A 12,428-nucleotide genomic window follows, 5' to 3' on the forward strand; every position below is an offset into this window, starting at 1 on the left:
GGTTATTTCGGCTGCCACGTGCCCGCCCGCTGATATGGATGCTGATGTACCTTACCGGCTCCTCCATTCTCCGTGCGGCGTAACCAACCAGCCCTGGCCAGGCTGTCCTTAGTACTCGATACTCGCTTGCCTGAGGGGCTCCGTAGGCTGTAAGCTGTACGCAGTAGGTAGTTACTTCGCAGCACGCAGACTTACAGCACAGACGTGGTGCAGACAGTGTGACCCCGAACGGCCTGCCCCATGCGTACTGTGTTTGCGTCGAAGTGAGCCAGCACAGCTATCTGTCAGTGGACGCTGTTCAACTCGGTCCTCATCGACATCGGGACCCTCGACGCTTTCTGAAAATGGCCATCTATTCTTGACTCCATTTTTATCACTTTTAGAGCATTGTATTTTTCTATACCTATGCTCCTGTGTGTTCCATTCATCTAGGCTCTTGAGAACTGGTGTTTCCCCGAGCCATCCTAGCGTACTGCGGTGCAGTGCATATATTTCCACCCCCAACCAGGTCACTGCCAGGACCCACCACATAAGCCACAAGTGTAACTTACAGCCATTTACAGGTGGAAAATACGCATCACACCGCTGCTTCGTCTTCTTGGTCAACACTCGGACAATCACAATAAGAATGGCCAGCTGCAAACATCTTTCCAACAGCAGCAACAAACAACAATGGCTGGCCGCAAACACCTTTCCCGTGACGATCGTCTACGGATTTTGACTTTGTTTTATGATAGCCATCTGAACCAAGCCGAAATCATGCGAATGGGTTACGCAGTAAAGAGGCTTGGGAGGAGTTGCCCAATGAGTATTGGAAGGACTTGCTGGCTTCGATGCCAGAGCGCTGCCGGGCTGTGATCGCTGCGGATGGGATGCATATCCCATACTGAAATTTGTATGGTAAAATGGAGGAAACTGGTGAACTGAGAGGTCTGGTTTCATTGGTCTGTAGCCCCTGTCAAACGTAGTGGGTCAACAAAGTAACCTGTTTAGGAGTGGAAACATACCCCTAGGGGGTACATAGTACCTGAGTGTTGCTGCTGAAGGAAAACTCCAAACGCTGATTGGCTCGGGCGGACAAGGAGGCCCCACCCGACCACGAGGCTGCTGCTTGGGTCTGGAACACTTCTCTCCGACTTTCATCAGCCTCGTCCTTTTTTCTTGGGACGAGAGACCTGAATGCCCGGCCGCTGCTTGGCCCAGTTGCAAGTTTGTGCGGCCTGCTGCGGCCGACCTCGAGCCACCGTCTGCCCGATTTTGTTGCTTCGGACCGCCCTGCACACGACTCGTCCTCCCAATCCCCCCGTCTCCGATCCGCCCTCCTCGTTGCGTCGCCCGTCGTGCTCGCGGTCCTGCTCCTCTCGATTCAAGTCCCGACCCATCTCCTGACTCCCGCCCATAGGCCGCCCAAGATGGCCGACTCGGACGGCGAATACGTTGGCGACCTGTCGGACGACGAGCTCCAGCCCACGGGCAACGCCGGCGACAAGGCTGGCTCGCACGGCGCGCGGTCCAAGTCCGGCGGTGCCAGCAAGGGCAAGAATGGCGACGCGCGCAAGGGGGCCCGCACCAAGGCCGCCTGGGAAGACATCAAACGGTCCTGGGAGACGGTGGTCGAGACCGAGGACGGGGGCATCAGCATCGAGGCTCTCATCGAGGCCGAGAAGCGCCGCCGGCTCCTCCGCGACACCACGCCCCTGCAACGCGGCATCATCCGGCACCTCATGCTGGTGATCGACATGAGCTTCGCCATGGCCGAGAAGGATCTGCTGCCCAACCGATACCTGCTAGCCCTCAACTGCGCCATTGACTTTGTCCGCGAATACTTTGAGCAGAACCCCATCAGCCAGATGGGTATCGTCGGCATGCGGGACGGCATCGCCGTTAGGATCAGCGACATGAGCGGGAACCCGGCCGACCACATCGAGAAGCTGCGCACCTGGGCCGACCAGCAGGAACCGCAGGGGAACCCGAGCTTGCAAAACGCCCTGGAGATGTGCCGGGGCGCGTTATTGTGCGTAGAGCCGCTCACCACCTGCCAGCTTCCTGGCATGCCCATGGCTTTCTCGCTGACGCCCTTACCTCCCGCAGTCACACCCCATCACACGGTACCCGCGAAGTTCTCATCGTTTACGGCGCCCTGCTCTCGAGCGATCCGGGGGATATTCACGACACCATCCGCAGCCTCGTCGCCGACCGCATCCGCGTCTCCGTTGTTGGTCTCGCCGCCCAAGTCGCCATCTGCGACGAGCTCTGCGCCCGCACCAACGCCGGCGACCGCTCCAGCTATGCCGTCGCGCTGCACGAGCAGCACTTTCGCGAGCTCGTCCTGGCCGCCACCACTCCGCCCGCGACAACAACAACAACAACAACTTCAGGGCAGGATAACAACGGTGATAGCTCCAGCGCCAACAACACGACCACGCCAAGCAACCAAGCCTCCCTCCTCATGATGGGCTTTCCCTCTCGCTCCCTCGCTTCCAAGGACCACATCAGCCTCTGCGCCTGCCACAACCGCCCCACGCGCGAGGGGTACGCCTGCACGCGCTGCCGCACCAAAGTCTGTCGCTTGCCGGCCGAGTGTCCCGTGTGCGGCCTGACCCTCGTCCTGAGCACCCACCTGGCCCGCTCCTACCACCACCTGTTCCCGCTGCGGGGGTGGGTGGAGGTGCCCTGGTCCGAGGCGGGCCGGTCGGTGGCGTGCTACGCGTGCATGACGCCGTTCCCGGAGCCGCCAGCAGCTGGGCAGGAGAAGGAGAAGGGGCAGCAGAAGGACGGCTCCGCAGGAGGCGGAGCGCAGAAAGCGGGAAGCGCCCCCCTGGCTGCCGCCGCCGCCGCCGCCGAGATCAAGCCCGTCGGGGTCAGCGAGAGCGGCCGCTACGCCTGCCAGGTGTGCGGCAACCACTTCTGCATTGACTGCGATCTGTTCGCGCACGAGGTGGTTCACAACTGCCCTGGGTGTCAGAGCGACAAGAGGATCATTTCCAGACAGCTGGCGGGGGCTGGGAGAGAGGGTGAGAACGGGAACGGAGCCATGGACGGCGTGGAATCGCACAACGGGTTTGGGGATGCCATGGTGGTGGACTCTTAGCATGGCTACCTGCTCTCCCTCCATAGGTGTTTTGGAACCAGCACCGATGGGCGCTTTTTTTTTTTTTTTTTAGGACCACCATGTATCGGCCTGGGAGGTAGTGTCTCCCGAGACGCTGTTGGGGCATTGGGTTTTCGGCGTTTTGTTTGGATGGTACGCATGGTACGCATGGTGTGTGTGTGTGTGTGTGTATGTGGTTTTTGGGTCGGAGGAGGCGTTCTCGAGGCTGAATAGGTACCTAACTGATCTGAACGCATGCATAGAAAAGGCATCCATCCCCCCATGAGGTCAAGACAGGCAATGAAAATCAATACACATGAATGATCATGAATCATGATGATTACGAAAAAAAAGTCAGAGACGAAAAAAAAAAAAAAAAGTCAGATTGCATTTACGAGGAGGCCCCTCGATGCTGTTAAACCCAGCCTATGGTAATATCATGATCTCATGTCGTCCAACTCCCATGATGACTCGCTTGCTCAAACCATAAAAACATACAAACAATGCAAACAACCCTCCCCATCTCCCAACCTTCATAAACCCCTTTTTGTTTTTTTACAGATTCCCCCGCTCGGCCTGCTCCCTCTCAATCGCCTCGAACAAGCTCTTGAAATTGCCCGCGCCAAACCCATCAAAGTCGTTGCGCTGGATGATCTCGATAAACACCGTGGGGCGATCCATCAAGGGCTTGGTGAAGAGCTGCAGCAGGTAGCCCTTCTCATCGTAGTCGATCAGGATGCTCAGCTCCTCGAGCACGTCCATCTCCTCATTGAGCTCCCACCCCCTCGGCTCCACCTCGAGCCGCTTCCTCATCGTGTCGTAATAAGTCCTGGGCACGTCGATGAACTGCACGCCCCGGGCCCTCAGCGCGCGCACCGCGGTCACGATGTCGGGCGTCAGCAGCGCGATGTGCTGCACGCCGGGCCCGGCGTTGAAGAGCACGTACTCCTCGATCTGGGAGCGCTTCTTGCCCGGGGCGGGCTCGTTGATGGGCATCTTGACGAGCTCGTTGCCGGGCGAGGCCATGACGACGCTGCGCAGCGCCGAGAACTCGGTGCAGATCTGGCTGTCGTCGACGGACCAGAAGCGGTGGAACGAGAGGCAGCGCTCGTAAAAGGCGCAGGCCGCGAGCATGTCGTTCCAGTCCTGGTTGCCGACGCAGTGGTCGATGCGGGCGAGGGGCACGTCCGGGAAGGGGATCGGGCTCGGCGCCGCCGGCACGGCGCGGAAGCCCGGCAGGAAGGCGCCGCGGAAGCCGGCCCGCGAGATGAGCGTGTGCGTCGTGTCGCCGTAGGTGCGGATGGCGGCGGTGCGGACGAAGCCCGTGTTCTTGTCGCCCTGCGTCTGGGGCGGGCGCACCGAGACGGCGCCGGCGGCCACGGCGCGGTCGTAGACGGCGTCGACGTCGTCCACCTCGAAGGCGACGTCCTTGACGGCGTCGCCGTGGCGCTCGAGATGGGCGTGCATCTCGCGCAGCAGGGCCCGGTCCTCGGGCGAGATGGGCTCGTCGGCGGGTAGGTGCTCGGCCGAGCGCAGCGGAGACGTGAAGACGAAGCGCACGTCGCCGTTGGCGAGGACGTACGACGCAAAGTAGCGGCTGCCCGTCTCGAGGCCCCGGTAGGCGACCGTGTGGAAGCCGAAGAAGGTCGTGTAGTAGCCCGCCGTCTGCTTGGCGTTGCCTACCCACCAGTGGACATGGTCGTAGCCGGTGAAGGAGGGGCTTGTTGAGCTGAGGTCCCCAGAGGACTGGTAGGTCTCGGAGATGGCTGCGGGGGCCATGATGATTCCTGGAGGTTGCGGAGAACAGGAGATGACGATGACAATGACGACGACGATGATGATGATAAGCTCTCAGGTGCACGTGGGCGGTCTGGAACCCGTTGTTTACAGTGGGAGGCCGAAGTGATGGAGGCGATTAGAAACCTTCCAAGTTTATCGGGTGTTTTTTTTACTTGCCATTCCCGTAAGCAGGACGACCCGAGAGAGGGACGGGCTAGGAGACGATGGACTTATATGGCAGGAATCAGCAGAAGGAAGCCGAGCTTACGGAAACGGGCTTCGGCTTAGCAGCGGCCACGAGCGCCGTGCTACCTGACCTCTTCACGGCCGAATCCATCGACAGGACCCCCCTCCTCCAGACATGCATGGTGGGAACACCTTGACCTGGCGCGCTACGCCGCACAGTACATATCTGTCGGCTCGACGCAGAGACACAGCCCGCGTGTGGCGTCCCGAATGCTCACTATCAGACCAACTACCTGCCGTCCTGAAGCACCGAGGCGTAAGAGAAGCCGGTCTCCGGGGTTCAATGGCCGCCCTCGTGACTCCCTGGAGAGCAGCAACCCCCGGCGTCTGCTGCAGGGGCGGAGCCATCACTAGGGTTGTGGTTTCCCTTCGCACGGCCCTAGATAACCGTCTCGAAGGCTGTCTGCGCGAGCAATGACGCCGCTCATCGAATAAAGCCGAACCCAAGAGCAGTTGTTGATGTCCCGGACCACTGACAGTGGAGACGCGGAAGCTCACCGCAGCGCGTGGGGCCGGTCGCTAAAGCCGCCCCATGCCGCGCCTTGCCGAGAGCCGCAACATGGTCGATGCGCTGTCCCTGGGCCGATCGCACCGCGCCGCCCCCGACGGGGAGAGACGGTCAGCAACGGCGAGCCATTGATTCGCCGCAAGCAGGATAGGAGAGGAGGCACGGGGCCGCGGCAATCCAGGATTAGCGAGAGGGTCCCCATCGTGGGCTCCTCTTCAACGCACCCGTCAACTCGAGCATCTTTTTCTTTTTAAAACGACTCGAAGAGTGTACGTATCATTGTTGTATCGGAGATCCTGCGTACAGAGCGGTGGTGATCATTGACGGTTGCTTGCTCCGATATCCTCTTGAATAATCGATCGTATTTGTGCTGGACCGGTCGGGACCTTGCTGAAGGAATCAACCACCATCACCACCACCTCCTCCACCACACAAATCCCGTATACGCTCAAGTGCTCGTCATCACAATGGCGCACGTCAACTTGGGACGCACCAAGCTGAGCCTCCGGGACTTGCACGTCCTGGAAAAGATCAAGGACCCCGAGTCCGACCCTTCGCTCATGGTCCAGGTTGATACCACGCTGCCCAAGGATCCCCACCTCTCCGACCCTTCCGAGTACGAGCGCGTCGCCCAGCAAGAGCGCAACATCATCCTCTCCCTTCAAAAGCTCGAGACCAGCGGGACGCCGGCCGCCGACGTCATCGCCGGATACCGCAGCTGCGTGGCCCAGCTCGGCCAGCTCATCTCGGCCCACCCGCAGTACGCCAGCGCCCGCAACAACCAGGCCCAGGCGCTTCGGCGATTGTACGGTGACACCCTGCTCGTTTCCAACGCGCCCCGGAACCCCGACGCCCTGCTCTCCTCGGGGGTTGACGACGCCGAGAGGCGGCAGGCGGCCCAGACGGCGCTTGAGGCCCTCGACCGCGCCATCACCCTGCTCTCGCCGACAGCGCCGCGCTCCAGACTGTCGCCTCAGGTGGCCCGGACGCTGTCCAACGCCCACACGCAGCGCGCTGCCATCTACCTCGCCACCTCCAAGCTGCTGGGCGGCGAGGGGCCGTTCTCGGTGGATGTCGACAGGCCCGAGGCGGGGTGGTCGAAGCTGGATTTCGAGGAGCGCGCCTCGCGGGATTTCGCCATGGGAGGGAGGTACGGCAACGAGATCGCCCGGGCCCTCGCGGTCAGCACGAACCCGACGGCCAAGCTGTGCGGGCAGATGGTGAGGGAGGCCATGAAGAAGGAGTATGGGCCGGCATTTTCAGCGTGACGGTTCTAGCGTAATGACCAACAGGGAGGCATTTCTGCATGAGATTTCGGTTGGGTTCTCTTTTTCTTTTTACAACGGCGTCTTGGGTTTGGCAAGGGGTTCGAGAGAGCAACGGCACCCGGGGATCGGAGTCGGCGTTTTTGTCCATAGCGAGCTGGTGTGAGAATGTTACGTGCTCTTCAAGTGGTATGCGATGCGGCTGTGAAAGGTCCCGTGTGAGCGATGCCTCCCGACTATGTATGCCATTGACGTGGCGACGTACCGACGTAGCGCCTCGATGGTCTCCTGCGTCGTCCTGCCCTTCTCTTTCTCCTCGCGGTTGATCCTCAGGGCGGCCGCAGAAATGCCAATGAAGACGGCGAAAATCGGGTCCGCGACCCTCGAGATGATGTATACCGGCGCAGCCATGACCGTGCCGTTGGAGTTGCTTATGCAATGTGGAGCGTGGTGCGGTTAGATCGAATCACCAAGTGTTGCTTGCTTGCGCGTTACCGGTGGCACGGAAAGGGTCGAATTTCCCTCGATCCGTGTTTCCAGGTCGAGTCTGCTGCAGCACTTCGGAGCCCCGCGGGACCTCGACCGGGATAGGTGGGACCCAGCAAAGGTACGTACCTTGGGTGCCCACCACGCAACTGACCCGACTCCATGCCAAGACCCTTTCTGCCTGGCGCTTGGCCAATGACGCTCGGGCCAACCATTAGTCATCCATCCCAGCCAATGCGCGCCGTTTGCCAAACCCGCGAATTTTGGCAGCCCACAAACTCGAAATTATTCTCGGCAACGACCTCAAGCTTCTGTCTCGAACTTCTGTGAATCGACTCCAGGCTAGGCCCGAGGAAACAACACAGGTATGCATCTTCGCATTGGTCGATAACGCATTGTTTTTGGGAGCCAGCGTCCCCGGATTCCTTGTTTACTGACGTCCCGTCTTGCTGCAGAACCGACAACATGAAGTTCCTGAAGACGTCGAGGGTCTGCCTCGTGACCCGGGGCCGCTACGCCGGCAAGAAGGTACGCCATTCGCACACACCGGGTTTCTGTTTCGTTGTCGAGCCTGCCGATGGTTTGTGAGGGGGTTCGGGTCGGTTTCGGACGCGCTAGGGGGGAACGACAGAGTTTGCGGCCGTGACGTGGATGGGGGGACAGCTGGGCGCAGACAATCCGGGAGAGAGGATACGGGTGTTCGAAGAGGGGGGCGGAGCAGCTGCACGATGGAGCGAACTTGCGAACGAACGGACGGCAAAAAACAGAGCAGAAACGCTGACATGTCTGCTTCTCCCGGCAAACAGGTCGTTATCATCCAGCCCGTCGACAACGGCAGCAAGACACACCCCTATGGCCACGCGCTCGTCGCTGGCATCGAGCGCTACCCCAGCAAGATCACCCGCCGCATGTCCAAGACGAGGCAGGAGAAGCGCTCCAAGGTCAAGCCCTTCATCAAGGTCATCAACTACAACCACCTGATGCCCACCCGCTACACCCTGGAGCTTGAGGGCCTCAAGTCGGTCATCTCGGCCGACACCTTCAAGGAGGTCAGCCAGCGCGAGGAGGCCAAGAAGACGGTCAAGAAGGTGCTCGAGGAGCGCTACACGAGCGGCAAGAACCGGTGGTTTTTCACTCCTCTGCGTACGTCTTTTTTTTCCCAGACCGTCCACAAACATGCAATCCATCGCCCAACGAGAGCATCTATGCTGACCGTGTTTTGCAGGGTTTTGATCGGGTTTCCTCACGTTTGGCTGGGCGGGGCGAATGGTTTCTTTTCGGGGCTGTAAACAGCATTCATCGCGGAAATCAAAATCTGAGGCTCACTAGCTAAATACCACACGACATTTTGACGAAACGAACACCAGTCGTCCGGGATCTCCCCGTCTTCCCGTCTCCCCATCTCCTCGTGTCAGCAACAGCGCATTGGGTCGGAGGGGGGGAAAAGGACGAGCAGGGGCTGCCTGGTGGTGGTGGGAGAGGCAGCACGGAGCCAGCAGAGCACACCGCGTGGCTCAACGCCTTGGGCGTCCGTAGGCCGATTCATGATATCCTAGCCTAACAGGAAGAAACCCTCCGCCCGAGGAGGGGTTGAAAAGGCCAGCAGAGCCCTTCCAGCTGTTGTGTTGTACGTCCATGTTTTTCACACACCGTGACCATCCATGTCTCTTGACGATTGTAGACGAACGGAGGCTTGGTGGTGTTACACCACGCCTACGTGACGGGATCCCCCCATGCCAACGATTATCTCTTCCCGTTGGCTTGCAACGCATCTGTTTGTCTGGTTCTGGCAAACGGCCCCGTCTCTCTCCCCCTCTCTCTCTCTCTCTCTCAAGGATGCGCCAGTCTGCCATGGATAAACAGGTGGTCTGTGCCCACCCGCAACCCAGCACGCAAAGAAAGGTGGGGCGCTGCAAACCACCATGCGTGCACAGACCAAATTCCGTCTATATAACCACGTCGACCCCTCCACCAATTTTGGTCTCTTTTCTTCTTTTCTTCTCCAGCTCTCTTTGCCTTTTGGCTTAGATCAAGTGTAGTATCTGTTCTTTTCAGTTTAATCTCTGAAACTGCTCTACGGAGCAGATTTATGGATTAAATCAATTTTTGTCGCCGCCCGGCCGGCCTCTGGACTTGTCCACGCCGCTGGGCTAGTGTCTCCGGTATCACACTGCCTCCGGACGACGCGAACTTTTTCTCATTTCCACGCCCTTTTCATTGCAATCCTCGGGCTTGTTCTCGGGGTGTGAGGAAGAGCGCGCGCCCAAGCATGGACGGTCGGTGCAGAGCCTGTTGTTGGTCTACCCGAACCTCCTCCAGAAACACATAGTGAAGAGAGCAATCAGATATGTTGTCACCAGCGTTCCCTGCCACTCACGACCCACGACCACACTGATGAGCATATCGTCGTTGCACGTTCTATCGAGTCTATGTCCCGCCCATGGGGCCCTGATCATCTTCCCCTCCCCAACCATCTCGGCCAGTCCACCAGCAGCCTGCCAGACGAGCCACAACGGAGCAATGAAGTTCTGCCGCCCAAGTCACCAGCTCGCCAAAGCCATATACCATTCCCTGGCAGAGGATGCCCGCAAGAACCATTCATTCATCCATTTCATATCATCCATCCATCCATCCATCCATCCATCCATCCGTCAGAACCATCTCGTCCTTACCATGCTACCGTACCATGCCCATGTTCCTGTCCCTGCCGACCGTGTCTCATCCATTAACCCCCGTCTGTTATATATTGTTGTTGTCAGGTCTATGAAACAAGGAAAAGATAGAGACGAGGAAAATGAATCAGGGAAGGATTCACCACACAATCAAAAGCAGACGGAACAACAGCCATGTATACATGTGGGAGGGTAGAAAAAAAACACTAGCCGCCGGCGGCGGGGTTCCAAGTCATAGACGCAGACCGAGACAGATACTTTTCTGTTGTCATGCCCATTCTTCATGATCTAACCACCCACCCATCCACCCTAAGCCCTTTCCCCGCCTCTTCCAAAAAGAAATAACCCCCGCCTCGTTTGTCCTTGCTGTTACCGTGAACTCCAGTGCATTAAATCATTGTATGGTGGAAGAAAAAGTAGGGGGGGCGTGCGTAGCGATGAAGCCGGAAACGAAGTCAAGTCCCACGACGATGTGGATCCCCCCCTTTTCTCCAGTGTTTCTCTTGTTCGCTCAGAGCTTGGCAATGCCCATCTTGCTCTTGGCCTCGCTCAGGACCTGCGTCGCGTTGTCGTACGAGGCCGGGGCGAGCCCGCCGAGCAGGACAAACGTGGTCATGAGCACCAGCGCGATGACGGCGACGCGGCGCAGGACGGGCTGGCGGTTTCCAAACTCGGACCACTGGCGGCCGGCCTCGGCAGCGTAGCCCTTGATGGCCTCGTAGCCGAGCTTGTAGTAGATCATGCCGCCCAGGGCGATGCTGTAGCCGAAGAACTGCAGGCCAGTGACGGGGCTAGCGAAGAGGATCATGGACGCGACGACGAGCAGCACGTCCTTGAGGACGCCGCAGAGGGTGAGGACGAGGGAGGACGTCTTGCCGATCTGCATGATAACGTGGGTCAGCCACATTCAGAGCACGGCTGGCGGGGTAAGAGTCAAGGCGGCAGGCGTGCGTACCAAAAAGACGACGGAAACGTTGAGCAAAAAGGCGCAGAGGCCGTTCAGGAAGAAGTGAACAAGGCCGACGCGGTCCACATCGGCCATGCTGATCTTGGGAAGCTCCCAGAAGACGGCGACGACAAAGTTCATGACGGCGCAGACCGGCGCAAAGTAGTAGAGCGAGACGAGGGGGTCCATCTTGAACTCGGCCGAGCTGAGGAGGCGCTGAACCATGGTGAGGCGGAGGGCCTCGAAGATGATGCCCGTGATCTGGTAGATGAAGCCGATCCACATGAACCGGATCTCACCGATCGAGGCGATGATGACACCAACGACGATGACCGACACGTTCAGGAAGACCCGGAGATTGGGCTGGGAGACGCCGAGCATCCAGCTCGAGAACAGGACGGCAACAGGCGTGGTGGCCTGCAGGGAGAAAAAGCCGGTCAGCAGGCGACGTCGCACATGCTTTTCTGGGACGCTGCGCACGAACCTTGAGCATCTGGATGAAGGCGACGCTGAGGTAGAGATAGGCGCGGTTACCGCAGATCAAGCTCAAGCTGAAGAAGAAGCCGATGGGGACGATGGCGCGCAGGTAGACGCGGCCCGTCATCTTGACGGTTTTCCGGCCATCGAGCAGCGTCGTGTACCGGGCGAGGAGCTGGGTCATGACGGTCGCAAAGGCGAGGTGATAGGTGGTCAGGAAGACCGGGAACTCTGTCGAAGGAGTCTTAGCCCGCCGTCCTGTGCTCCCCGCCAAAGCTAACTTCTTGGGTCGCGTGCTTACCGAACTTGCGCTCCGAGAGGATCCATTTGTTGTAGAGAATGACGGAGGAGCTCAGGGCAATCCAGACGCTGGGAGCTGGTGTCAATGGGCTGTCCCTGGGCGGCGACCACGCTCTTTTTTCGGTTGCCCAAGCGGCGATGGCGCTGCTCACCTCACGTAGAAGGCAGGGTGGAGTGATTGCTTGGGGGGCTGCGCACGTTCGGCCTCGGGGTTGACGGTGGGGAGCACGGAGCCCTGCTCTCGGGGCTGCTCGCCCGAGGTACGCGACTTCTCCTCGGTTCCCATGGTGTTGAAGTCTGGCTGCAAATCGGACTCAAACGATGCGTCAATCGCGCGTAGCGAGGTGGCAGGAGAGACAAACGGGACGCGACGAGAGCGACGAACGACGGCGTGAGAAGCAATGATGGCGGATTTGTCGGTGACGGGGGGGGGGGGGGGGTTAGGAACGAACGGATCGCCGAGCTGGCTGTCGGGAAAAGATCGGAGACGACCCTCGATGGAAGAAGCTAGAGACGACGGGCAGCACTTGGACGGGTTGCGATCGGTCTCTGGCTGGGTGCAAGGAAAAAGAGCGGGCAGCGTCTGCGATGGAGTTTGTGGATGGGACAAGTCGAAGTTCGTCCCCCGTACTTGACTGGACTTTTTTGGGCTCAGGGG

General features: G+C 59.4%; 6 protein-coding genes across 6 annotated transcripts; 3 read left to right on the plus strand and 3 right to left on the minus strand.

Moving 5' to 3' along the window:
* Positions 1–1,412: 1,412 nt before the first annotated feature.
* Positions 1,413–3,091, plus strand: VTJ83DRAFT_6522 (uncharacterized protein; the record flags this gene model as incomplete). The annotated part of the gene is made up of 2 exons (XM_071013243.1): positions 1,413–2,014; positions 2,092–3,091. 2 exons carry the CDS (start codon positions 1,413–1,415, stop codon positions 3,089–3,091), a joined length of 1,602 nt encoding a protein of 533 aa, XP_070864149.1.
* A 555-nt stretch (positions 3,092–3,646) lies between these two features.
* Positions 3,647–4,870, minus strand: VTJ83DRAFT_6523 (uncharacterized protein; the record flags this gene model as incomplete). The annotated part of the gene is made up of 1 exon (XM_071013244.1): positions 3,647–4,870. One exon carries the CDS (start codon positions 4,868–4,870, stop codon positions 3,647–3,649), a length of 1,224 nt encoding a protein of 407 aa, XP_070864150.1.
* A 1,221-nt stretch (positions 4,871–6,091) lies between these two features.
* On the plus strand, positions 6,092–6,892 carry VTJ83DRAFT_6524 (uncharacterized protein; the record flags this gene model as incomplete). Its single annotated transcript, XM_071013245.1, has 1 exon — positions 6,092–6,892. The coding sequence occupies one exon, from the start codon at positions 6,092–6,094 to the stop codon at positions 6,890–6,892; it is 801 nt and encodes a 266-aa protein (XP_070864151.1).
* Positions 6,893–7,060: 168 nt separating this feature from the next.
* On the minus strand, positions 7,061–7,300 carry VTJ83DRAFT_6525 (uncharacterized protein; the record flags this gene model as incomplete). Its single annotated transcript, XM_071013246.1, has 2 exons — positions 7,061–7,091; positions 7,155–7,300. 2 exons carry the CDS (start codon positions 7,298–7,300, stop codon positions 7,061–7,063), a joined length of 177 nt encoding a protein of 58 aa, XP_070864152.1.
* Positions 7,301–7,840: 540 nt separating this feature from the next.
* Positions 7,841–8,608, plus strand: VTJ83DRAFT_6526 (60S ribosomal protein eL27; the record flags this gene model as incomplete). The annotated part of the gene is made up of 3 exons (XM_071013247.1): positions 7,841–7,903; positions 8,182–8,518; positions 8,601–8,608. The coding sequence occupies 3 exons, from the start codon at positions 7,841–7,843 to the stop codon at positions 8,606–8,608; spliced, it is 408 nt and encodes a 135-aa protein (XP_070864153.1).
* A 1,950-nt stretch (positions 8,609–10,558) lies between these two features.
* Positions 10,559–12,056, minus strand: VTJ83DRAFT_6527 (uncharacterized protein; the record flags this gene model as incomplete). Its single annotated transcript, XM_071013248.1, has 5 exons — positions 10,559–10,927; positions 11,003–11,410; positions 11,478–11,701; positions 11,772–11,839; positions 11,923–12,056. The coding sequence occupies 5 exons, from the start codon at positions 12,054–12,056 to the stop codon at positions 10,559–10,561; spliced, it is 1,203 nt and encodes a 400-aa protein (XP_070864154.1).
* Between the last annotated feature and the right edge of the window lie 372 nt (positions 12,057–12,428).

Source organism: Remersonia thermophila, chromosome 6 (assembly GCF_042764415.1).
Source record: "Remersonia thermophila strain ATCC 22073 chromosome 6, whole genome shotgun sequence".
Taxonomy (NCBI): Eukaryota; Fungi; Ascomycota; class Sordariomycetes; order Sordariales; family Chaetomiaceae; genus Remersonia; species Remersonia thermophila.